The sequence below is a fragment of the Athene noctua genome, chromosome 3, assembly GCF_965140245.1.
Source record: "Athene noctua chromosome 3, bAthNoc1.hap1.1, whole genome shotgun sequence".
Lineage (NCBI taxonomy): Eukaryota > Metazoa > Chordata > Aves > Strigiformes > Strigidae > Athene > Athene noctua.
The window spans coordinates 52040821-52067602 of NC_134039.1; the positions used below are offsets into that span (position 1 = coordinate 52040821).

At 34.5% G+C, this 26782-nt stretch overlaps 1 protein-coding gene across 4 annotated transcripts in view; it reads right to left on the reverse strand.

Moving 5' to 3' along the window:
• Positions 1-26782, reverse strand: part of SLC16A7 (solute carrier family 16 member 7) — an 86587-nt gene that overhangs the window by 12537 nt on the left and 47268 nt on the right. For 3 of the 4 annotated variants that reach the window (XM_074902982.1, XM_074902981.1, XM_074902984.1), the window contains 2 exons: positions 23691-23933; positions 664-807 (listed from right to left, as the gene is read on the reverse strand). In XM_074902982.1, coding sequence (XP_074759083.1) covers positions 664-807; positions 23691-23904 — 358 coding nt within the window. In that variant the 5' untranslated portion in view covers positions 23905-23933. Of the gene's footprint in view, positions 1-663; positions 808-23690; positions 23934-24387; positions 24410-26782 lie in introns of those variants that run through there. The other variant, XM_074902983.1, reaches the window with a different exon arrangement.

Sequence of the window (26782 nt, forward strand, 5' to 3'; positions counted from 1 at the left end):
TATTTAATTTACTGGTTTTATGATCACTTCAGTTCATTGCCTTAGGCAACATCCAGGCCTTTGATGATATATGAATAATTTTATTTGGGGATTGACACTGGGGAATTTTAAACAGAAAGCTATTGAACTCAAAGTTGGTATACTTTTCTGTGAGAGTATATGTACGTACAAACCTACAGAAAGCTGTACTAGTTTTCTCGTTTTTAGTAGAATTCTAATAGGCTCTGCCACCCTATTTGAAGTTCAACATGACTGAAAGCTAAAAGAATGAATGTGAAATGACTGTAATAAGTGCTGTCATGAGCCAATCAATTTTTATACCATAATTACAGTGCAGCGTGGAACAGTACATACATACAGCATTTATTGAATAAAATCATTTCAGTTGTTCCTGAAATATCCTACAAAATTATTTAACATCATACCAGCTAATTTAAAGAATCAGATAGTTCAGGTAGCTGAAATGAACTGATCTTGCTACCTTCTTGGTTTGCATTTGTACAATGCCTTGTACAGTGGGTTCTAGATCGCTAAGGTTTCATTGGTAGACCAGTATTAGAAATAATATAATAAACATAATAAATGTAATGTGATATAATGTAATGTAATTTAAGAATAGAATAGAATAGAATAGAATAGGACTTTTTAAAACAGAATTCTTACCTCCAACGACACCAATACATAGATAAAGTTCCAGGACACTATTGCAAAAAGAGGAAGCAATCATTCCAAATGAACACAGGATACCTCCTGCTATCATCACAGGCCGGCTACCATACTTATTCACCAAAATGCTGCTTATGGGACCTGTTGGTAGAAAGAAAATACATTAATAGGTAACAGGTAACTACATCATACATCTCTTTGAATTTAGGATACGTTGGAATGCTTTCCTCTTCTATCCCAGAAAATGTTCAGCTGTTTCTATACCAATTTCTCCTACAAACACTCTGTGTGAGTTTGCAGACACATGAGCCTGGATGTGGATATATTGCCTCCTTGACAATATAAATACTGATTAGTCATGGAGATGAATAAAAAGATTAAAGACATCAGACAAGCAAGAGGGATTGTTACAGTTCACAAGCAATCAATATTCAGATTGGTCACTGGAAGTTTTGAAAGTGCAAGGACTGAAGAATTTAAAGTATGAGACAGATATTAAACCTCCACAAAACAGGAGGAATCGCCAGGCAAGCAAACTAACTGACCTTTATACTGCAGCATGTCCTGGATCCCTACTTAAAACTACACATAGACTTTAAAAATATTATCAAATCAGAATGTAAATCTCTGGGTCCTGAGGCTCAGTTTCCCTTACCTCATCCAGATAAGAGTGTTAATGGGCAGCAAGATGAGTACAGGTTGTCTGGGAAAATCTAAGATGTGGTTTAGCATAAAGACCTATAAACTTTAAAAATATTGATGCAGATTCATTTTTCAGTTTCAACTGCAATTTAGTTTATGGTGTAATTACATCCATACTAAACAAAGAGCTAGTGTGCAATTTAGCATGACATGCATTATATGTATTTTAAATGCCCGTGATTAGAATAGATGGTGTGCTACATACCAAGATTAAAAAGTTGTCAAAGCTCTTTAGGTAAACCTGCATATCATCTGACTGCACTACATTTGGCCCAAACCATTGTGAATAGTCTTCCTTTTGCAATAACTGAACTTATCCTATTCAAAAATTAAAAAACCAAAACATAATAAAAAGCAATAAATTTCATACTCAAGATAAAGCAGGCACTTAGCATAAACTGGAATGCCAAGCTCTTAATCTGATTTCACTGCAAATCATTCACTGTACTGGCATCAGTTTTAAGTTTCTCTTTTTATAAACATCTAAAGAAATAAATGCGAGAAACTCCGTGATGTGAAAAAGCCAAATCCAACCAAATTTAAAAGTATGTTTTCATAGGTGCAGTGTTATTTCAGACTCCACTGTTTCAATTACCTTAAATCTATTAAAGTATTATTATGGATGTACTGTAAATGTTAATTACTACTTGCATATCAACAACGAAAGTCTTAAGCATACACCAAAGGAACAATTTTTAGCTTACTTTGTTACAGAAATAAGCTTCCACAATACTGTTGCCCTGTGCCTGCCTATCTTTTCTAATAGCTTGTGAATCCAGAGGTCAGTTTGAAATTAACTTGACTGAAAAGCAAAGATTTGAGTGATGTTTAGATCTTACAGTTTTTGCATTCATTAAATAGCTTGTGTCCTAAGGAGTCTAGCGAAGCTCCTACAGGCTCCCTGTCCAGGCAGCACAGACACTGGCCAATACACTCAGCTTTCCACCAGTAAGAGCAATGTATCTTCTCGCCCAGGCAGCTGTATCATCCAAGGTAGGTGAGGGCATAGAGGATAAACAGGGTGGCTATTTTACTGAGAAGGTTAAGGATGCTCAGACTGAAGGCATTAGGGCTTATCTTACAGACATATAGATCAGGCTCTGATGCCCACTCAACTGCAAGTTAAGCATAACCATATATTGAAAAAGATTTAAACACCCACTGCATGGAATGGCCCACCAAATATACAGTACCCCAGAGATTTATTAAAATACTTTAAATCAGATATTAAGCACTATTTAAATCAGATATTAAGCACTAAAACATTTCACCAATAGCTTATATTATGAGATACCTAACACTTCTGTATTTTCATCTGGAGGGAAGCACTGAGCAGTACAGTGACAAGGTGGGCTTTCTCCTTTGAGGCCATACGATGAAAGCCATGAAACATGAAGGATGGACAAATTTCACTCCAAGCACTTTCCAAATATATCATGCTTACTTTTCCTCTCTTAATAAACTTGTGCTCTCATAACTGTGCTGAAGCATAACTTCAATCACCTTTTTTTAAATTTTGTTTGGACAATAAGCAGTTTGGCTCATTTTTCAATTAGAAAGAAAGCCCTTTTGAAATACAAGAACAATGTAAGTATCTTCTCTGGGTCAGAAAAACCCCTTTTAACTGGAAATCTTTCTTTAATGCAAAGTAAAAAGTTTCATTCCAATATCAAGTTAAATATATATATATATATATATATACTTGAAAATAAATTATATCTAACGCAATTTATGTTTTATTTGTTAGCATTGCTGAACACAATAACAGTATTCCACTTCAAAGATACCAAAATAATTACTTTAAAATTATTTTCAAGTTCTTTTTCCTGTGATGAGATGGAAGTATTTACAAAATCATAGACGAAAAACCTGTTTAGTATTTGTTAACATTCTGAACTTCCCCCAAATTGCTGCTGTAATAAATACTGCCTTGCTGTAGTCTTACTAAAATGTTCCTTTGCTGGTTCTTAGAAAAAAATGTAGGAAAAAGGCATCATCGCGGAGAAATATTTGACCATACTATCCAGATTTATTCACTACAGGCAGCACCTTGAATTGTAGCCTTACATAAATACTTCAGTTATGATGTAGATATGTATGATGTTAGCAATCTGTTTCGTTTCTTATTAAACAAAGACAGCATGAAAAGCCAGAAGGATAAGTGTGAGACCAAATGAAAAAGATGAAGTAAATCCACACATAGCAAAATATCAAATGTTGGAAAGAGCTGAATGGCATTTAAAAAGATTCTTGTGCAATGTTGTTATATTGTTAGCATTTTAAACAAAATTATGGATCAAAACGACAGCATTGCACAGCACTGACAGTCTTCCAACCATAATCAAGGACAAAGATGAGCTCTGCTGTAATATTCATCCCAAAATTGTACTGACTATAACTGTAATATGCTATCAATCCTTCCTTCCTTCTCCTGTAGGACAGGAAAATGAGGCAGATTCTTGTTTGTTTAGGGTTTTGGGGAAGAGGTTTGGTTTTAGTGTTTGGTTGGTTGTGGTTTTTGGGGGTTGTCCAGAAATGGCAAGTTTCCCTCTACTTTGAGGAAAATAATTTTGCAGACAGTTCTTTACCAAGAACAAGAAAACTGCATCTCTGCAGATCTAAACTGTGGCAGTTAGTCCAGGACTTCAAGTTACAGCTTTTCAGATGTAATGAAATTTTATAGCATGTAATGTTGGGCTCACCTACAAGACCTCTTAGCTGAGGTCAAATATGGATGTATTAATTTAGGTAGACCATGGATGAAGACACCAGAGGAAAGACAAAGCTGTCTGATGGGTCTCAGCTCTGTACTTTCAAATGACCTAAAACTGGAATGTATTATGAATTTTAAATTCCTTTAAACATAATATTCTTTTTGAGATGTATTCTTTAAGTAAATTATGTATATTTACCACCACAGCTCCACTTAATTTTGGGTTTTCTTTTAGTATATTCCAGTATTTTCATTTAGAATATGTGCATGTGGGAAATTTTAATTGTTCTATAAGCCATAAAGCTAGCTTATGCTTACTCCCTAAGTTATCTAGGAACCCTTCCAATCTGATTACTAGTTTAAACATTTTCCTGTCATATCTGTGTATATACTTGGATTTAGAGTCTCATCAAATAATGCATATTCATACTTTAACCTTTATAAATCTATATGAATATATATGAATTCCAGATGTTTGCGATCACATGTTTTATAGCCATGCACAAATTTTATTTCACATCTAACAGATTCTACAATTATTTAAGAAATGCTCACATGCCAGCATGTATCTAAATTCCCTGTATATTTTTTCTTTTTAGCAGAAGGAAGATTAAGCTGTTTAAGTACTATAATACTGCCAAAACCATACTATACATTAACACACATTAATGTACTGAAGAACTACTAGATTTCTGAGCCTGCTTTCCCAAATCCTGAGGTAACTACATAACAGATGTTAAGTCAGGAAGCCCACAAGAATATTTACACTGACCTCTCCCTTAGCACCTACAAACCATCAGCCACAAAAGACTATATGCTCCCTAAACCAAATTTGAAAGCATTATCATAATATGCTAACAGTCTCCTGGCTGTATTTTTGTTTTATATCTTTCTGTTTGAGGCAAATGACCAGACGGTTAGAAGGAATGACAGCAACTGTAACCGGTGACACTGAAAGAACTGTTTCAGGAAGGGCAGTGCAGCAGGACACAAATGCTTTAGAAGACAAGAAAAAAGAGCAGCTTTTCACATTCTTTGTCATATGTCAAGGGAAAGATGGCAAAAGTCATTTCAGCTATGTGAGCAGAGACTGGCTCATACATTTGGGAGCTGTTTATGATGTTTTATACAAAGCGTATAATAATGTGACACCTATGTTCTGTTTTGATGGCTCAGCAGATCATTCTCTTGCACATCTGTATTGTGCTAAATGTGAGGACAAAGCTGCTTTCGCTGTTCTTCAGTGAATACCAAGACCTCTTGGAAGAAATATATTTCTTACAAATGAGATTAATTATTTCTCATAATAACAAAGGTAACCATAATCCATATTTTCCTCTCATTTCCAAGTTTACTTGGAAGTTGTAAATGGATACAGTTGTAAATGAAAAGCAATACATAGACTACATAACTGAATAATAAGCAAATTTTAAAAGCCAATGTTTGAAGAAATAATAACTTTTCTTCCCTTAAATGATGCTTATTGTGCTAATATGGTTTAACATAACTCGAACATCAACATTTCTTTTTAAAGAAATGTACTGCTTGCTATTTTTGTGGAAATGAATAGAGGGCTCAAACTACGCATTATAAATGTAATATTATTTCTTATATAGTTACATTCTTAGAGATACACTCATATACACATATCTCTCCATTTATTCACTTTTTTCAGCACTAAGAAAATACATGCTTAAAAAAATGATCTGACTCTGGAGACAACGCAACAACTTTATATCTAGTATTTCTAAAAGCTTAAAGGACACAAACCAGATAACAATATTTCCATTTTGTAATACCTTGAGGTAACTGTACAGGCACATCAGTGTTAAGGCCATGAAATAGAATAAAGGAAGATTTATTTGTCTTAAAATCTATAACTTGCTCAGCTCTCAGGTAGAATACAGTTTATAAGTCCAAATGCATTATGTGCACTTCATTAACTTATAAGAGGAAGAGAATCTAGGACACTGGAATTCTTGATGCCTTTTCCTTTCCATCATTTTTTTTCTTAGCAAAATGAAAAAAAATAAAACAAAACAAAACAAAACCCAAAAACGTTTACTTTAGACAGTTCTCTCATAAATAGACATCACTTTCTGTGAGGGATGAAATACTGTTCTGCAACTTAAATGCATAATAACCAGTCAGAATGTTTACAATAGTAGGGATTGTCTTGTTGCAGTATCATGATGCCATAATTGTCTTTTATGTCTATAACAAGGTAATCTTTGGGCCTATTCTATATTTATATTCCCTGTAGGAATGAAAGTTTCTTTAAAAAGTATCTATATGTATATATATGTATGTATTAGGCCTGGTTTGATTTCTCAATGCTATAATACAGCGATGTAATTAAAGATCACTCTCATTTGTAATTTGTTTCACATCCAGCCAATGCATTTATCCTTTTTATTTTTCTACCTGCATTATTTTTATTATGGTACTAGAGATGAACCTTCTTGATATAAAGGTAATTTTTTAAACATATATTGACAATGTCATACAGTGTTCATAGTGTCATTGATCCAAAGCAACCCGAAACAAATCAGGCGGAACAATATGGCATTTATTTAAGTAAAGTTAATTGCTGAAAGAAGTTGAAAATAAGTGCAATAATAATATTTCAAGTTGCACTAATGCAATACTGTAGATTGCATCCTGTCATGTCAAGTGATTTAAACACAAGAACATTTTCAACTATCTGCTCTGCAGTCAATGCAGCTATCTTTCCAGTCCAGATTTATTTTTTATTTCTGTTTCCTGCAAGGCTGGAAAAGCCTGATGAGCTCCTAGAATTAACATTAGGATAAAGTACTTGCTAATATCAGTCAGACTTTTTTTTTCCTTCTTCTTCTCTGTTGTTATATTTTTCCTTGTCTTCTTTTTATTTACCTTTTTTCTTTTATTTTTCTTTTTCTCTTTCTTTTTCTTTTTTTCTTTTTCTTTTTTTTTCATTACTTTTTTTTGTTTTCATTCTTTTTTTTAATAAAATATAAAATCCACTTGCAGGAGCTGATTTGCTTTGTTTGGCAAAGAATCACCAATATTTTGCTGAAGTAGAGCCTTATCTTTCACTTTAAAACAACTCCTTTAACTGCAAATGCTTTAAGCAAGTACTTAGTACTGCTATTGGAATGTCATTTCTGGCATCAGAGGAAAAGCAACTCAGAATTTATTCTGATCACGTTTAAAACATGTTCATTAAGTTGGAAAGCACTTTAAAAATATGCTGCTTTTCCTAAGCAGGACTATGTCAAAATACTGAGCATTATGTGACTAGTCTTATCTCTAGCTCAAAAAAGTATGGCTAAATACTTTTTGTACTCTTGGATAATCATTTAAAGGAAACATTAAAAAATCCAAAAAAGTATTGATGAATTTGAAAATATTAAGATGTCTCTCAATTATTTTTGTGTTAGATTCTTTATCACATTTCTGGGAATGGCAACCTGTGTTTCTGACATATGTGTTTGTGTAACAGCAATGAAGGTAACATGGTTCAACAACTGTTGGAAAGCTTTCTCTGTAGTTCCTCCATGCATTTGGCAGTATTTTTTTCCCATTTCTTACAACATTTACAATTGGCTGCACTGATTCCATAAACCTAAATAATATAGTAACCTTGATAGAATCAAAGAGAAAAAAATGGTCTTGCAATAAATATCATCAAAAATAAATTACTACCATTGAGTTAGGGTCGCTAATCTAAGATAGCTCAGCAGCTGAAAGCACGGCATGCTGGGGAGTAAGCAGTCAGTCATTCAACCATCCATCAACTTTGCTCTCCACTTATATACATTTCCTCAGTATCATTATCCTGAATGCACACTTTCCTGAAGGATCCTTGAATTCTATTGTTTCCATCTTTTGATTACTAATGATGATTAATTTGACCTTCAGATATTCCTTAGTAGTTCTACAAGAAATATAGTAATCATGTGTGGTAACCCATAGGAGCCTGGCTGATGGTAGAACACCTCAACACACTGGCTGCTTCTTCACAGATCCTCTTCCCAAAAGGTTGCACATGATAATTTTGAACTGATGAGCTTAAGTCAGGAACACATAAGTCTTGCTGCAAATATGAGCTCTCTTTTTCCTGAAATGTTCATAAAAAACAAAATAAGCGGTCAGTGGTGCTACTGCTTTCCCTAAATGGATCACTTTTATGTAGAAATTACAGATCCTTGATCTGTTTTGGTACATGTATTTTTTTTTTTTTTCCCAGTGATACATCAGAGACACGAACCAAGGGCATTACATATTTTGATTAAAACTGTTGTTTGGCTTACAGGTTTTTTTCTTGTTTGCTAGGGTACAACTGTGTGTGTAGTTACAGACAATGTAATTTAGAAAACATCTTCAAGTTAGTAAATTACTCTGTATCTATGAATTTAAAAAAGTTGGAAAATTGCCCAGTTTTTAATCAAGGAGTAGCCATGCTGATTACTATTTACATGGATACATATCGATGTTTTATATTAATTGCCTTTTACATGCTCTTCTACAGATTTTTTTTTTATGAAAGGCTAAAACACTTGATCACAAAGCAGAAGAGTTTAAGATGATTTATGACATTTATTTTTAAATTAACAATATGAAAATTCATAATATTTAAATGAGTGTAATCTATGAACTGCTGAACACGGCAGTTTTCAGAAACATTTATGGTCACCAACTACAAAAACAAGTTCTGTTCCAAAATTAATTGCCCAAATTTTAACAGACACATTTATTGTGAAATGAAGCCAGATGCAGCAAAATACTTCAGCATTTTTTAAAATTTTCTTTATATTTGTATTCCTGTTACCTTCAGTATTACTAAGTGAAGGCCATGCGTATATATTTGTAAATACTAGTCTTTCAGCTTGGAAAAAGGCGAGAAACAAGAAAGAGGAAAGGAGAAAAGAAGCTCATGATGAAGCAGAACCAAAGCACCTGTAAGAGAGATGCATATAAATAGAAACATTGTAACACCAGGCACATATTTTTCACAGTGGCCTGCATGCCACTGTAATGGGGATAGCTGGAAATACCATCAGCACATGATATGTGCATTGCAAATGGTCTTCTCAGAAAAATGTTCTTTTCTTCTGAGAAAACTGATGCAACCAGTTTATAACTTAAATAGTAAATGTCATGTAGTGTATCAACATGAACATTAGAAAATTCAGTGGCAAATATGAGGTACTTGGAAGAATTAATGAAAGATTCCTGCAGAAGAAAAGACAATTAATTTTTAAAGCTTAGTATTTAACCACAATTAATTCCTCAGGACTTCAGGCTTCCATGAATCTAAACTTAAAACAGTTTTTCAGGCCCAAAAAATGTGTTGGGGATTTCACTTAAATAATATTACTGTTGACATACACAATGAACCTGTGCCATTAGAAGTTACTTCTCCTTCAAATGAAAAATCAAACAAGGACTTACTCATTCTTCCTCTCCAGAAATACAGTAAAGATAACAATACTAATATATAAATATTAGTAAATATAATTCTCTATAGCAGTAGTTAATATGGAGGTATTAACATAAACTTTGTGAAATTTATATCCTTTTCAGGTTTTCACCAGGAATTTCAGGAAGCATAACTCTAAGCACAGAAATGCTCCAATGAAAATATTAATCGGTTTTATTCCAGAGGTCTCATCCTTGATCTACTATCTGTTCATCTCCATGGTTGGTTCTTCTTTCTCTGTGGATGGCTGCAACTGAAAGATTTGGTTTAATTTGGTAATATCTGTTTAAGCACTTGTACTAAAAGAAGCATCACGTTTCTGAAAAGATTAAAATAAATCCTAACTAATACGTCTGCTTTCAGGAAACAAAGGAAAATATTAATCCAAAACTAAAGGTTCATTTATAGTTATCAGTATTTATACCAGTTTTTCTATCTCAAAAATAATCTTACTAAAAAAATGCTATGCCCAGACATAGACACCACATATTCACACAAACACATACGCAAAAAAATCCCAGAAAAACCCCATCACTTTTCCTCATCTGACTGTTGGACTCCTATTGATATATGAGTTGCTTTTTCCTGGGATAACAGAAAGTACTCATCCCATTTATAAGTATTTTTCACCCGGAAACTGTGAACTCACTCTTTCAGGTTCAAAGAACTTGAAAATTTGTAACTGAAGAAGACACTGGTTTTAGTAATTTCTGCCTTGCCAAAGCAGATTACATTTTTTAGCTATAAAGCTGGTCTTTACAGCTTGCTAACTGTGTGAACCAGATTGTCAAACAAGTTCTGTATATTCTGCTGTTACAAAGGGAGAACAATTTTCTATATTGTTGCAGGTCATAAAACTGAAAAGAAAGATAGGGGTTATAGTATACCATTGTCACAACTAAAATTATAGCAACTTGAAAATAAGAGATATGCTGTTAATCTCAGAGCTAATTGTTGGGAAGAAGAAAAAAGACAAAACAAACAGTGCTTGCAAATATTTATCTTAATTCTTCATAGTCTTTTTCCTAAACCATGTTATTAGCTAGTTGCAAATATCTCCCTTTCTTCTTTATTCCTCTTTGACAAATTACTGTCTTTTCTACAAATCTGTGTATGCATATGTGAACACAATATTCATAAATGTTCATTACTCACCACTTCCTATCTATTATTTCCTATTGTCATTCATGATTTTTATACACCTTCTTAAAAATCTCTGACTACTTTTCCTGGAAGCAGAAAAATACTTTGTAATTTGGAAGCCTAGCAGACATAACAGAGAACAAAAAGTCATAGCAAACACTTTGAGAAGACCTTGCACAGGCTATTTAGTAGTTCTTATGAATGTAGGATATATTCTCTATAACTCAAATCAAGAAATTTTTCAGATAACGCATTCACTGTGAAAAATTCAGCCAACTTCAGTTAAGATTAATATGGTCATTTGGATTTCTCTGTCTTCTAAAAATTGCCCATCATATTAATGTTCATATAAAATCACATTTTTACCCTGCACATTATCCTACAGTTTATTTGTTTTTTTCCAGAATAATGTAACTAAGTCAACATGGAAATGATTCCTTATATATTGTTACAGGCAATATATTTCAGAGAAAGCACAAGATACATGCTTCTTCCCATTTGCTTCTTTATCTTTAAAAAAAAACCCACTTTACCTTCTGATCTCAATTTTGCACTATATATTTAAACTTCAGATTGAAAATACTCAATCTACTATCTATGAAGTTTCCGTGGACCACTTACTGTGAATTATGGATCATGAGTGGATCATTAAATCTCATCTACATATTCAGAATATATATAACAAGAAGTATAAATCTGGATGTATTTATAACTTGGAAGTGTTCTAAGAAGTTATCATATTCAGGTCATTTTCAATTACATTGTAAGATTATTTCCAAATGCATTTGCTATTTAACACGTATGAATCATTAAGCTTAAAATGTACTTTATAGAAAAACATTTCTAAAACATTATTTTATCATTATTTTCATTATAATTGTGTTTTTAATAATATCCAGTAAAATTTATATGGTGAATTTCAGTGATAACATTTAGAAGCTTAAGAGTGGGAATTCCCATAATTCATCTAACAGCCCACAAAATAGATATGTCTGAAGACTGCATAAGGTAAAGATATGTGAATAATATTTAGTTCATAACATGCTGGGAAACAGGAAGAGGGAGGGGAAGGGGAAGAGGGAGGGGAAAGCAAAGGCAAAAGGAAAGAGGAGGAGGAGGAGGAAGGGAATGTATTTGTGTTTCAACGATATCATACAAAATGGTAACTGAGCATTCTCATCAGGTTTTGGCACCTAAGGTATTTAGAGTGTTAAGTGCAGACAATGGTAGCATATTATAGAATAATATGTAAAGGTAACACTGAATATTTTGTCTTCCAGGTCAAAAAGACTAAAAGCAATAAACTGTTAAATGGCTAGAAACATGAAGAATAATGAAAAGCCAGAAGTTATCAAAATATTATCCTCTCAATCAACAATAGATACAAGATTTATGTGATGTTTCTAATCTTTCAATGCATTTCTTTATTTCAGCTGTGCCTGAGTCAGTAGCCTTTATTAGACCCTAGAGGAAGCAGAGCCTTTGGAGACAATTTAGTGAACAGGTCCATTGATTTAGTGAACATTGTCCATCCAATGAACATTTCCCAATGTGTTTAAACTTCAGACAACTCACATTTAACTGCTTTTTAAAAATAATAATCTTCAGGAAAATATTTCCTGATTAATCAGTAATTTAAGAATGAGCTCTAATGTCTTCTTTCTTTGTTCTTTTTTCCTTTCTTCTCCCTAGCCTTTTACAGCAAAATACACATGCCTGAGAACAACACTCTATCTGATAGAATTGAAAGAGAAATCAGACACATTTTTTAAATCTGTACATTATCTGAGCAGATGTCAATTTATCTTTGCATAGCCCCAGACCCATAACCTAATGGGTCTTTCAAATTTTTAGATGTTTCCTATGTATAGTTACATGCCATTTCTTTTGTGGAATGGATCAATAAATACACTTTACATGCACTGTAATCAACCAAAACATGATTACTTTCTTTAATGAGGGTGAAAGTATGCCTTCCCCTGTGAAGACAGTATTTCAGAAAATATGACCAAGTAAGGAGTGAAGGAGTCATGAAAAATTAGTAGAGGAAGACTGGGACTTAAGCAGTGGAAAAGGAATATATTATAAGGGAGCTGGGCAAAGGTCTTTATGGCATTTGTGCTTTGTCTGGACTAGAGAGGAAACGACATGTATAATGTTCTCAACATAGTCCTTTCCCTTGTAGAGGGAGAGGAGACATCTCCATAGACAAGGTCTTCTGAAAATGTCAGGGTGGGGGAAATCTAGATAGAGTCTGCTTACACAAACAGGGAATATTTGAGCTCTGCTGTAAAAAGCAACATGAAGTGGCTTGGTGACCTACTGCCATCTTATTACACTTGGAGATTATATTTGTGTGGCTTTTGAACCAGGCCTATTTTCTTACTAGTGTGAAGAAATGAAACAACCCACCACTGGTAGAAACCCTATTCTCCACCAGGTAATGTCAAGATGCTTACTTCTAATGATTGTGATACATCATAAATTAAAAATAAATTAGTGCCCATTAAAATATAGGCTCTCGTTATTTGTATTACAGATGCTGCCTAGCGTTATGCATTCCTGAAGCCACCTTTCATCTAAGGAGTTATGTTGATATTCATCAGCCAGAACATATTCAAATAATCCAGTGAAATATACCCACTACTGCAAGGATTTAACAGGTGTGCCTATGAGGAGAATATTACTTAGGTCTATTAATGAAAGAATTATTTTCTTCCCACAGGAGAAACTATGCTTCTTTAGTGAGTTTTAATACATCTTACTGAAAAGCAATTGATTAGAAAGTTGACTGATCTAGGCAATATGTATATCTGAACACCTGGTCAGGTAATTTTTTTATAACGTCAGGATAACTGATCCAGAAGGAAATTCTATGCTACAAATTTGTTCTTGTCTTAATCCCATATGCCACTTCAGCACTCTTTCTCTGAGCATAGGGTCAAGTGTTCCGCACTCAAGTTACTGTTTACATTTGAGTAAGTAAATATGAAAAGCTTCTAAATCACAATGTCAATGGTTTATATAACCTTGCACACTCTTTGCACAGGTATAAACTGCGGCACTGTGTGAAAGACAAGAGAATCACTCCCACATGTGCTATCTTTGTGACATGCTATTTGATTTTTAAGGAATGATACATAAAATTAGAACTAGCATTGCATGAAACGCTCCTATGCTTTAACATCCATTTTATTCCCAAGCTGAAATAAAAATTTCAAGTCTCAGAATTTTCAGATGAATTAAAACTCTTCAAATAAGTCACTCTGAAATATCTCAAATGTCTTTTGTTGTAAAAATAGACAAATTAGAATTATAACTATCTGGCATTCCCATGATCTAATTCTTCCTCTTAGCTTTTCAAAATAATTGCAAACATTTTATTTCAGGTCATTTAGTCTTATATTCCATTTCATTATCAAATAATCTTAAAAAAATTGCAGCTCTGCAGTTTGTTAATTTAGTATAAACCCTGTTGCTGGACTGTGTTGCTCATTATTGTATGTGCAGTGACATAATACACACTGGACCTTGCTCTGAGATGAATTGCCCCACCACATTCTGGGAGGTGTAGTCCTCCTGCAAGTTCAGGCCATAGGAGATAGGGGGTTTTGGGGAGTTTTTCGTCAAACTTTGTTAATCAAAAATGATTATTCAGGCCATCAGCCCCTTACAACCATCTCTAAAGTCGACTAGATTCTCTTCTCAGTGAGAATCACATAATTTCAAGTCACTGGCTGTTACATAGTTACCTACTTGCCTGTAAACTAACTGTTACATAGTTTGTTCCTTCACTGAATAATCAGAATAATACTTATTCTCCACTAAGTCCACTTGGCATCACTGGAAATCTATGGAATCCAATAAATTAAAATTCAAGTTAGAAGACTCATACTTAAGGTTAAATTATACTGTGTCCTTAGACTTTTATTTTTTATTTATGAAGCAGAGATAAGCTTACTGACAAATAAGTCAAAAGTTTAATCAAAAGATTATTTTAATAAAGTGAATACCACCAGTTTTGCTCAAATACTGTAAATCCTCAAAGCTAATATTTTATATTTTGGAGAAAAGACACAAATCATTTATGGATAATGTCTTTTTAAGGTTGATATAAATAAAAATGAGAATTTTAATGAATGCCTCTGGGAGCACTTAAGTCATTGAAGGTACACTGTCAAGAGATCTTGATACTGCAAACACCTATGGATAAACACATTTTCATAATTATATAAAAATGTTTATATGTTGATTTTAAGCAGGTGAAAAATGCATTTTAACTTTGAACTTTATGAAATCACTAAGGTATTTAACATTAAGCACATACTGCAAGGTTAGCACCATGGTGCCCATACTTGGAATGGAGTCCCAGGCAGTTATTTCACATGTCTCTAATAAGAGGAGAACATGGTCAGTGAAAACTGTCATACATCACTACAATATCAATGGATCTGATGTAAGTTTTCTTACTGTTGTCTTTTATTTTTTCCAGTATCACTTGCCAAACTATGAGTCTACAACATTTGTCTATAAATTCAAGGACAACCTGCAGATTCACCATATATAGAGAGTCTTGGTTTCTTATAGATTGAATAGGTCCTGTAAAAACAGTATTTAAGTAGAATATCCAGAAGTAAAATCTCCTGCACTTTGTTTACTTACTTGCTGCTCTGGAAATTAAAACTATTCTGATTAGGCAAATAACAGATTCAGCTACTTAACAGCACATACTCAAAACTCACAATACTCTCCTTTTTCTCTTGTGCCAGTCCTACCCTGAAAGCCATTGCAGAGTCCTTGGGAAGTCCTGACATTAATTTATAGTCTATGATGTAGAAAATAACTAGAAGATAAAAGCTAGGACACATCTGCAAACCTGGAAGCAGCACATGTGGGACAGAGAAGCTCATTTTTGTAAAAAGAAAAAAATTCAGCCAAGTAAGTTCTGTTCCTGGAAAAGCAAAGGAGTCCTCCATAGGAGAGCAGAATAATGGTAAGGTTTGTACCATGACAAAATTGGTACTGGCAGCTGATACTGACAGGGAAGTGTTTGGGGATCTTGTTACAAAGAGGCTAAAGTGTACTTAACTTTCAAATCAGTCACAAACCGGAAAAAAAAAAAAAAAAAAAAAAAAAAGTAACATTCATAGATTTCTCTCAGTTTATAATCAGCTACAAAAGAATGTAATCTTGGTCAATAATTATTAAACACAACAGCTATCCTCCCCTTAGTGTTTTTTTTCTTAGCTGGTGATGGAAGAAAGGGAATTATGGGTATGAGGAAGGTCACTGCAAGATTAGAGAAGATTTACAAGCAAATAGGTAATCTTAAAATTACCAGATAATTTTAATAGTATCAAAACTAGTACAACTGAGCCAATATCACTGAAACATGGGAGAATTACAACCCATGCAACATACAAGAGAAAGATTATATAAGAAAATCAAACCTTAAGCAGAACATGCTCAAAATCTCTAACCATGGGTGCATATCTCTAACAGGAATGTTCTTAGATTTCAAGTTCTCTAGGGAGCAAAATATAATGTATTAGTATAGGGAAACAGTCATGTAGGGTGGCATCACTTCAGATCTGTGCAAAATGGACACCTGAATTCTTCCTCTAGATTGCTTTACCACTCAAAATACAGACAAGTCGCTCTAAAACATTATTTATTTGATGTGTTTCAGACATTTAACTCAGGAAGGGATGAATCAGAAATTCCCATTTTTATCATGTGACAACAGGAGATGTCTAGACAACTTGATCAGATGTAGGTGCCTATGCTGAGGAAGACTAAACACATGAATCCTGTCCATATAATCTCTAGTTACTATTGTTAAAAAGCTGTAAGGGTATAACTACTTCCTTCAAGGTTTTCTAAAAGTCAAAGCACTTAATGAAAAGTGTTTCAAAGCAGTACACATAGAAAACCAAACAGGGCACATGTTCCCATAATCAGAGGGAAAGTGTTGCAAGAAATGTTTGAACTAGATGAGGAAATCAACATCTTATTTCACAATACATTCTCCTGTTTTAACCACATTCTTTCATTTGGTTGTCTAGTCATATTACATATTCACCCAAACAAAAGTCAGGTAAAACTGCAGTGAAAATGCCTAACTGTTTCTTGAGAATTTAAAAAAAAAACTCTGCCAAAATTTGTCAAATAGAAAGGTGAGATATTCTTTTGTTTGTATGCACCAACAAAACACATATTACCTACTAAAAACGTAGTTGCTTGTGGTCTTTGACATACGTAATCTTAACAGAATATCACTATTAGATGAAAACGTTCTGACTGACCAAAAACTCTTCGTATGGTATATATGTTTGTCTACGTGTTATATATGATCCCTGCAAAAATCTTCAAAATGTTAATCAATTAAAAGAGTGTTTAAAGTAACCATAAAAGAATTTAAAACCACCTCATTCTTTGATTTCTGTAGTTCTCCTGGCATCAGCATAAACCTGTCACTAATCCCTGGTCCACTAACCTCTGTTAATGACTACAGATCTACATATCTTTATAAATCACAGTAAAAGTCTCAGCTGTTGCTATTTGATACTGGCTTAGAATATCTTCTAAACATATCAGTACAATTCTGTTTCCCTTGAATATACCCTTCAAAATAAACAAGGGAATAGTTCTTAGACATTCCAAAACAATGGACCAGTGAAATTCTATAATAAGTTCTTTGTAAAATGCTGGGTTTATTAATTCATTTGAAGTGCTGGTATGACTACAATGGTATACACAGACTTTTCCTTCCCCACAGTACTTCTCTGGTATCTGCCTAAATATCTTATGATTTCCAGTTGTGCTAGAGCATTGTTTCATTACCTTTGAATTACCCGACACACATCACAAATACAACCATTGTATGATCCAATGATATGAAAAACTATATGGGAACTAATCCAACGTTATTAGTACACACAAAATAAGCATTCTCTTGTCAGAGTTTTACAAGCTCAGTGAACATATCAAAGGCCTAAATTTGTCCCTTGATATCTTTCTTAAACAAACCCAAAGTTTTAGCCCCTTAGAAAATTTATTTTATGATGCATGTTATTTATTGTTCTTTGACTTTGACCCATTATTTGAAACTAAGCGGGAGAGAAAAAAGAATCTTTGCTGAAAAAAAAAGCTGTCAATATTGATTACTTATGGAAATCCCTGGCTGTAACACCGAATGAAGATCAAGACAAATACAAAACCTTAAATAAAAATAAGAGTGCTTAACTAATATTCATTATGCAATCCATGTTGCCTACTTGTATGTAAATGAGAACTGTTTTAGTAAAGGGCTTGAGTTATTTAAATTAAAGTTACCATAAATATTTCTATGATATGCATCAAAATATTACTAATACAGTTATTACAGTTTGGATACTGTACTTCTACAAGAGATTTGTAGAAGCACAGTGGGAATTCCTTGTCATGTTATGCCTTTCTGACAATTATTCAAAATTAACATAGTGTACAATAAAAGACAACCAAACTACTTCTCTCAGTGGCAGCATGTCCTTAAATTTGAGACTGTCTTCCTGAGTGTGGCTCAGTAGATCCCAGTAAAAACTGTGCTTCATTAAAACTTGATAAAATTAGACCCCCAAAAGGCACTGAATATTTAACAATTCAGCCAAACAGAACAAGTTGCAGCATAAAAAAAGGGCTTGCTCCTCTAGATAGGATGACAAACCTGTTTAATAAAAATGCATAAAACCATCTACAACAGGTCTGGGTTTTTTTCATCTTTCTTCCCACGACCATTTTAAAGAGTGTTTTTCTAAACTTTAGGGAAGGCCTCTGTTTAAAACAGCCATCGCTACCACAAGACCACTTCCCTACAAGGTACAGTTTTATTAAAACTCAAAGCCTTCCAAGAAACTTAAGAAGAGGCTGCATTACCTTTCAGAGGCTTTATCAAGCTTCCTTAGCATTCAGATCTTCTTTTTTAAAAACTAAATTACTGCAAATTTATAATATTTTTGTTACGCTTGATACCTCTTTTTGTACTTATCTCCATTTGCTAGTAAGATTCAAAATGCTCTGTTCTTGTGTCACTTCATTACAACTTCTTTTCCTTTATCTGCAAGTCTCAAATTAACTTGACATAGATGTTTTACATATATTTTAGGCTAAATGTGAAGTATTCCCTCATGCCCATGAGGCACTCGGAAAGTTGACAAGTTCTGCTCTCAAGGACACTCTAAATGAGGTTATTAAAATTCAACACTTTGCATATTCTGATAGAGAAAAACGCTTGTCCCTGACAACAAAGGACATAGGTCAATTTAAGAAAGCTTTTCAATCTCCTTATCCATGGCTACTGAACTCCTTGTGCCAGTATTTCTAAAACCAAAATAAGAAAATGTTACCAGGGAGGAAGAAAAGTGTAGGAGCCCAGGTCCTGTCCAAAAGTAAAAATCCATAACCATCTGTTGTTTGTGTTACATGGATTTTGCAACTGTCATCTCTGTAGTGCATGCCATTTCATCTTCACAGCAATATCACCAAAACACCCACTGAGATAAAAATCACAAATATTTTGAACATACCATATGATATGTTATTTTCCAAATTAATATTTGACAAAGTCAAAATGAGAACTTGTCTATAGATTACTTCTGTGTTGTCACCTGAAAAAACCTTTAAGGGTTTGCAACTCCTTGGAAATACTTAACCTCAAACTTGAAAAACATCAGAAAAACAATCTGAAGAAAGAGGAAGATATTAAACTCTGTGTCTTTTAATTAAAAGTGTGTTTTTAAAAACAGTCATGGACACTACTTGCACTTACATAGCATCTTTATTCAAAAGGGGTCCAAAAGTACTCTTAAAATTTACTTAGAAATATCATCTAGAATTTAAATGGACCTTTCTTTTTTGAACCTCAGACCAGCAAGACTATATCACATTTCACAGCTGGGTATGGCTTGAGGGATTTACCAGCTCTCAAACTATAACCCAATGTCACAACCAAAAAGTTACTTTGGAAAAAAAAAAGCCCAAACAAAACAAAGAAACAAAAAACCCAAACTGAAATTGTCTTTGGAAAAATGACAGAAAACAGTTAAAGACAAGAGAGTAAACCAATTGCTTTTTCGCTAAGGAAATCTAAAACTCAAGGTCAGCTGTCTGAAATCACCAGACCTGTCACATGGCTTTCACAGCTTCCACTAAGGCTACTATCAAACCTACACTGAAAGCACTGAAAACATTTTTACTGGAAACAGATTGAGCTCCGATAAGAAGCGCTCTAATCACCTCTGGTTGTTAATGCTGTGCAAAGTGAGAGGTGAAGTTTTGAAAAAGAGAAGAATGAACTTAAAAAACTTGAGGCCAAATGTATTTGATCTTTTTCTTGAATTTCTTAATTATGCTTGTTTATTTTAGAGCATAAATATGGCTATATAAGAATACATGTATAGTTTATGTATATAAGAATACATAGATGTACACACATTTTATGTATGTATGTATGCATACACATACAGAAACACAGGTTGCCCTGTCAGGATAACTCAACTAATTCCATCTTATCTCAGCTTCTGTCCTCCAGTAACAGAAGTTTGGTGGTCTCAGTCACAGTCCCTTGGGTGTAGGAGTCCGTCACAAAACCATCATCCTTAATTTAATACAATTGATAGTCTCTGCTCAAGAGAGGCAGAAGAAGGAGTTGCCATGGAGACTGAACTATTACTCTTCTCCAGAGAATACTTTTTTCAACCACGGACTGAACAGTAGAGGCTCTGCAATACCTGTAACCTTGATCACATCACAGGATCTTGCTTTTTGGGATGGCTTTTTAGTAAGCTTTAACAAACATCCGGGGGGGGGGGGGGGGGGAAGAGAGCTTAAGAAAACAAACAAAACCCTAAAACCCAGCAAAAAACAGTATGAAACTGCGTATTAGGCCAGATTGAAAGGGAAAAGGGTTCTATATTGATTTATCAGGTTTGTCACCTCTGCTTAGTGCTTTCCTAACGGGGTGAATGCTGTGCTTGACCTATTTGCTGGAATTAACCAGGACTGCAGGAGACCATATGGATTGCCAGATGGTCTGCTATAATTTAATGCCATTTATTCTAAGTATGAAGTAAGTGATAAACATAATTAACATTCTTTTAGCTCCTTACTGGATGCCTTTTATTAGTTTCTTTTTTTTTTTTCTCATGCATTGAAAGGTAAGTAAATACCTTGTTACTGAAACACAGATGCCAGCTAATTACTGCAAGAGGCTGCAGCCTTCAAAGCAAAGAGTGTCTGTACAGACTCTAACTTATTCACTGACCCCACTGTGATGATTAATAGGTTGAATGCTAAGCTCTAATGAGGATGACAGATCTTAGATGTTTTCAGGTTACCTTAATTAGTAGTATGATGAACAGAGTGTTCATCGCAGATGTACGTATCACACTTCATAGTAAACAATACACCTTGTACTCATGGTCTGAACATGTACTTCACATTACAGCACATCAAATGCTAAGGAATCAAACCACTTTCAGACAGTAAAAACAATGGAGTGATTTCCTTCAGAAATGTTTTTCCTGATAGCTATTTCATATTCTGCCAGTGATTGTCTAAATGGCCTATTTTTTAGGAAGTGGTTCCAGAGAAGCTATGGCTTCAAAGAGTGTTTATATCAGGCAGGGTTGTCATTCTTAGCATTTTAAAACCACGAGTATGTAAGAAGATATCCAAACAACTTTGTCTACTGTTCCTGTCCTGATAATCTTCATAGTGACTGGGGTAGGTGTTAGCAGAACAAAGAGTGAACCATTTTGTAATTTTTAATGTCAATGTACAGGTGAAGTTAGTATGCTGGTACTCAGAACAGTAAAAGCATTAAAGAAAAGGAAGAAGTACTGAATGTTTTGTATTTTACATGAAAAATTGTGGACGTTGAACCTCGCAGATAAAAATGACCACAGCTAAACATCCTGGGATTTGTATCTGTACTGTTAATAAAACTTGGGTGAATTTTGAGATGACAGAAATGGTGTAAGTTAAATGTTATTCAGAGATTAAAACAAAAGAACAGCACCTGCACTATAAGCAAATCTGCCCTTAGAAAATTTAGCTCCAATTAGAAAACGTGGTGAAGAAAGGTCCAGGTCAAAAGTCATAGCATAGGAAAAGCAGAAACAAACTCCAGCTTTTCAACACCTGTGCTCTTCCCTTGTTCCAGATGGGTCCAGCACTTGTTTAGGGGCCACCACAGTTACACATGTACACTCCACAGTGCAAGTGCTAATGCATCCTTAAGAAGCAACTACATTAGAGGGGATCTGAATGAGATGGGACATACCTGCTCTTTTACTCCACTCTTGATTGCATTAGTTCAAGTTACTTCTTCACCTGCTGAATTTTGGTGAATCACTTGATTATTGTCGCTGGTCCTATAAAATCTTTTATGATTCTCTATTAGTATATAAATAAAAATGGGATCAAAATATTTGAACAGCATACTTTTGTTGATACTGACACCAACTGTCAAGATGCCTTTATAAGGTCTCTGTCTCTGTCAGCATTTGAAAAACAGAATCCATTTTTCCATCCCATTAACTGAAAAATATTTACCTGAGGTGCTTAGGCTAATGCTATGCTGGCTGCAGGTTCATTTTTATGGTCAGAGGGGAAAAACAGGTACTTAAAGAGAGCAACTCAGCCTGAATTTCTCTCTTTAGGCACCTACCTCTCTTCTCTGACTGCTAAAGGAGCTAGGGTCATTCAGGTGTCAAAAATTAGGGAGGTTAAAATCAGAGATAAAAAATTACTAAACTAAAAACGAGACTTCATGCTTCCTTCAAGAGGTTGTTCACTGGACCTGATAATACCATACTTTATTATTACACAGACACCACTTCTCAAAAGTATTGGAGTGATGGTCTTCAGTGATTAAAGATATTGAATCTCAATGTGCTATTGGCACAATGTTTTCAGTTTCTATGTATATATATTTATACATATATATACACACATATATAAAAATATATGCATTTAATTGCTCCAACATTGCAAACAGTCTGGGATGTTCCAAGTGGTTACTTCATAACATCCAAAGAACGGGCAATGCCAGATATATTGCCTGAAATAACCTTTTATTTAGATCTCTGGACTGTCTGAAGAAGTGTTTTGCCTAAGTAGCAGCTAGCTCCCACCAATACTTTAAAATAATATATGTTGAAAGAATGAAGTAATAAAGCAGAATTTAACAGTTAGTCTTTGAGGTTGATAGACACAAAAGCTGCCAACGCAGGTCTGACACAGTACTTAAACATGGCTTTATACTTTAAAATCATTTTCCATCTCTTTTGTTCTTTACTTGCTTGCTTACAAGAAAAAAGATATCAGAGAATTTATGTTCACTGTTCATTTCAGTCCCAAGAATAAGATTGTATCTTAGCTGTCATACAGATGACATGTATAAAACATATCTCTTGGCCTAAATGGAAAACAGGATTTTATTTCAGGACAAATAGGAACAAGATATAAACCCCCTGTCTTCAGAGGAATACCTGTGCCTGGCTGATGAACCCTCATTGTCATAACAATTTTCTGTGTTTAAGCTCCATCATCTGATCTACTGAGATATCTCACTGAAGCAGCAGAGGCTGAGTAAATATACCCCCAGTCCCAGGAGAAGTTACTTGGGCATTGTTTGTTGGAAAATGTGACTCTCAGAAACTGTGCATTTAGGGCAAAATTGCAAAACAGAATTAGGTTGAGGAACAAACAAAAGGCCCTAAGGGGAAAACAAAAAGGAAGAGAATATAAAATGCTTTAAAGGAGAAAGTAAACAGTGCTTTCATGATGATGTGGCTACTAGTACTCTCTGATACAATATGATACAAAAAAAGCATGCATTTTGGTAAATTCTTTAGGTAATAGTGATAAAATCAGGTACTAATTAACTGTAAATGCTTTAAGACTGTAGGGAAAAAAATAAAACCACAACTATAATATTTGCAAATTTCACAAATGTCTTACCTCCTGCATACATGACAGCCAACATTATTGATGATATCCAAGCTATCTCACTATACGATGTATGAAAGATTTCTTGTATTTCTTTGAAGAATACTGTGATGGCTTTGGGGAATGCATAGGAAAATCCAATGGAGATAAAAGCCCCAAAGACCACAACCCATCCCCAACCTCCATCTGGAGGCGGGTACTGTGGTGCTGCTGGTGGTGGTGACATTTTTGGTCTCTGTCTCTTCTCCAACTAGGCTGAAAAAGAAGAGAAGAAACAAGGTTTCAGTTTTCGTTTTTTCTTTATCAAACTGCAGTATTAAATCATAATCTGCAGAGATTATAAAGAATCCTCAGAGGAGACACCAATGTCCAGCTTTCAGGGGACCACAGAACACAAGTACTTGGTTTTAGAAGCAAAATCTGTTCTGCAAAAACGTTGTGGCAAGAATATTTGCAATATCCTACTCAGTATGTGGCAACTGTTATAAATCACTGATCTCAGTTGCTGAAGTTGAATTTGCAATCAGTGACTTGTTGGAAAGTTACATGTTTGTATGGGTTAATTTATGTGTCTCTACTGTCTAGTGTGGATTTAGCACAGGAATTAAACAGAAAAAAAGCCTGGAAATTGGACTTACAGGAAGCAATGGAAAAAAATCTACAGTAAACTATCACTAAATACCATTGTGTTAGCAAGATTTACTGGTACCTCAGCAAAAGCATCAGCAACGACAGCAGGTAATTCGTTCATTACACAGGTTTTTATCATATGCTGTCATTATCCAACTTCTGACCATTGTTGATACCTCTTGCTTATCACATGAGAACATCTAAAAAGCTGGTTCTAAGCAGAGATTTAAAATTCCCTGTGTACCTATAAAATAAATACAAAATATTACTATTTCATTTTGTACTCTTACTTCATAAAATTTTCACCTTCATTTTAGTTGATGTTCATATTACTTGCAGGAGTAAGGTGGAACTTGCTGGTACTATTTTTGTTCTGCTTCCACATGTCAGAAGACATCAGGAAGTCTTTCACTAATAACCTCACAAACTTTCCACAACTATTCTCTAATTTAGAATTTACCATAATAGATGCTACCTGAGTGATATCTTATAGAGGTTCTGAGAGGTGCAACCAACACGTTCAGGCAGTTCAAGGAATCATATGTAATGCATATAAAACGCCTAAGGCCTGAAATAAATTTCGTATTGTTATTATCATCCTGATATCTAAAACCTTAAACTTTCTACATTCTGCATGACCTTTTTAGAAAACATGTAGTAGCAAGAATCTACTTTGTAATACTGAGATTTTTCCAGTATCAAATCCCTTTATTATTAAACACAGAGCTGGAGTCCACTGTGTTTTCTTCTCTGTAATCCAGCCTACACAGACAGCATGAAGTGAAAATTCCTCCTTCTTCACCGTTTTTTCTTGGGCATTTAGGCAACTTATTACTCTTGACTGGTTTCCTGCCATACCAGTATCGAAAGGTGTGGATGATAACAGTGTATAAGTTGCTGTTATGCTTATCATTACCAGCAAGTCTCTATGTGATTTCTTCTTCCACTTAAGGTATATTTCAATCTCTTGCAGCAAACTGCATTAGTAGTGGGAGTGATATGATTACCTTAACAAAAACTAAAAAACTAACTGTGTCATCTTATATTGATCTCTCAGGATAGTGCCTGGAGTATTTTCAGGGTAAATGCCATGTAGCACTGCATGCAATATATGCTACAAAACTAACAGAGTTGCTCTTAAGATTATCTATCACTAGGCTAGCCCTGTGATAGAAACCCACCGTACTTCTGATTCCCCACTTTATCAAAGCTGATTGTAGACATCACCTTGATACTGACCACCAAAACATCTGGCTTCTACGCATGGTTGCGAAAGCCCAGGTAGTTTGGCTTCTGCATCATATCATACAGATTTGCTGCTGGCAGCAATAGGTTTCTATTGCTCTGTACATAGAGCATACAAATCTTTTTATATGCATGTCCAGAAAGAACCTCTGGCATACCCTTTGTTTGTGCTTATCCTAGTCTCAGTTTAATATTAGTCCACTGACACACATCAGTGAGGAAAACCTGGGCCTGCCACTAGAAGTTGGACAAGTAGAGATAACTCTGGTCACTGAGACTTAACTTTGGCAAAGCACTTAAATACCGGTTTGGTTTTGCTGAGTCTGGACCCATTAGAAGGAGAGTATCTCAGAAAGCCCACTGTAACTTAACACGCATCATGATCGATTGCCTTCAAAAGCACAAAACCTCAAACTGGCATGAAAAGAGAACTCTATTTCTGTGAATTGAGTGACCACAAACAACAGAGTTTGTTGTTTGCTGTCCCAGAAAGCTGCTGTTCTGCTCAACTAAGAAAACTTTTGATTATTTCCTAAAAAAAAAAAAAAAAGTTAACTATTGTTTTCTTACACTTCAAAGGTTTGAGCATATTTGTTTTCATATTTCATACTCATATGACAACACTTCTATCTCTATTATAAATTTTAGTAATGCCACACAAGATCAAGGCATTGCTCCCCATAGAAGTGGAAAGGGATTATCAATTTATTGAGGAAGCACTCCTTTTCCTAAAAATAATACACAACTACTTTGAAAAATCACTGCCACCACATTGGTCAGAAGAATGTTGAAGGTTCCTGAATGTCACTGAATGTCATCAGTGCTTTGGAACGTTATATCCACCCCTTTAGGGCAGCAGAACAGGCTGTGATCTGCTGACAGTTCAGTGCTTTCCTCCCTTTAAAAGCTTCGCAGTAAACTAAGGAGGCATTAAGGAGATGAGCAAAGGGACACTGGCTGCTCCTGTATCTCACCCTAGATGCAAACTGCTGCAAAGCCCACTGCATGGCCAGCTTGTAGTGCTGCTGCAGTAAAAGGCTGTCTGCTAGCCTACAGCAGGCATTACACTGTCACAAAGAAGAGACTGGATCATTGTATCTCACACCTTTTTATCCCACAGAGTAGAGTTAATAATAGCTTCCCTGATGTTCCTTTATGATCATGATAGCCAATTTTAGCTCCAGTTAATAAAAGGTGAAAAAGAAAAAAATAATAAATACATGTTTGCA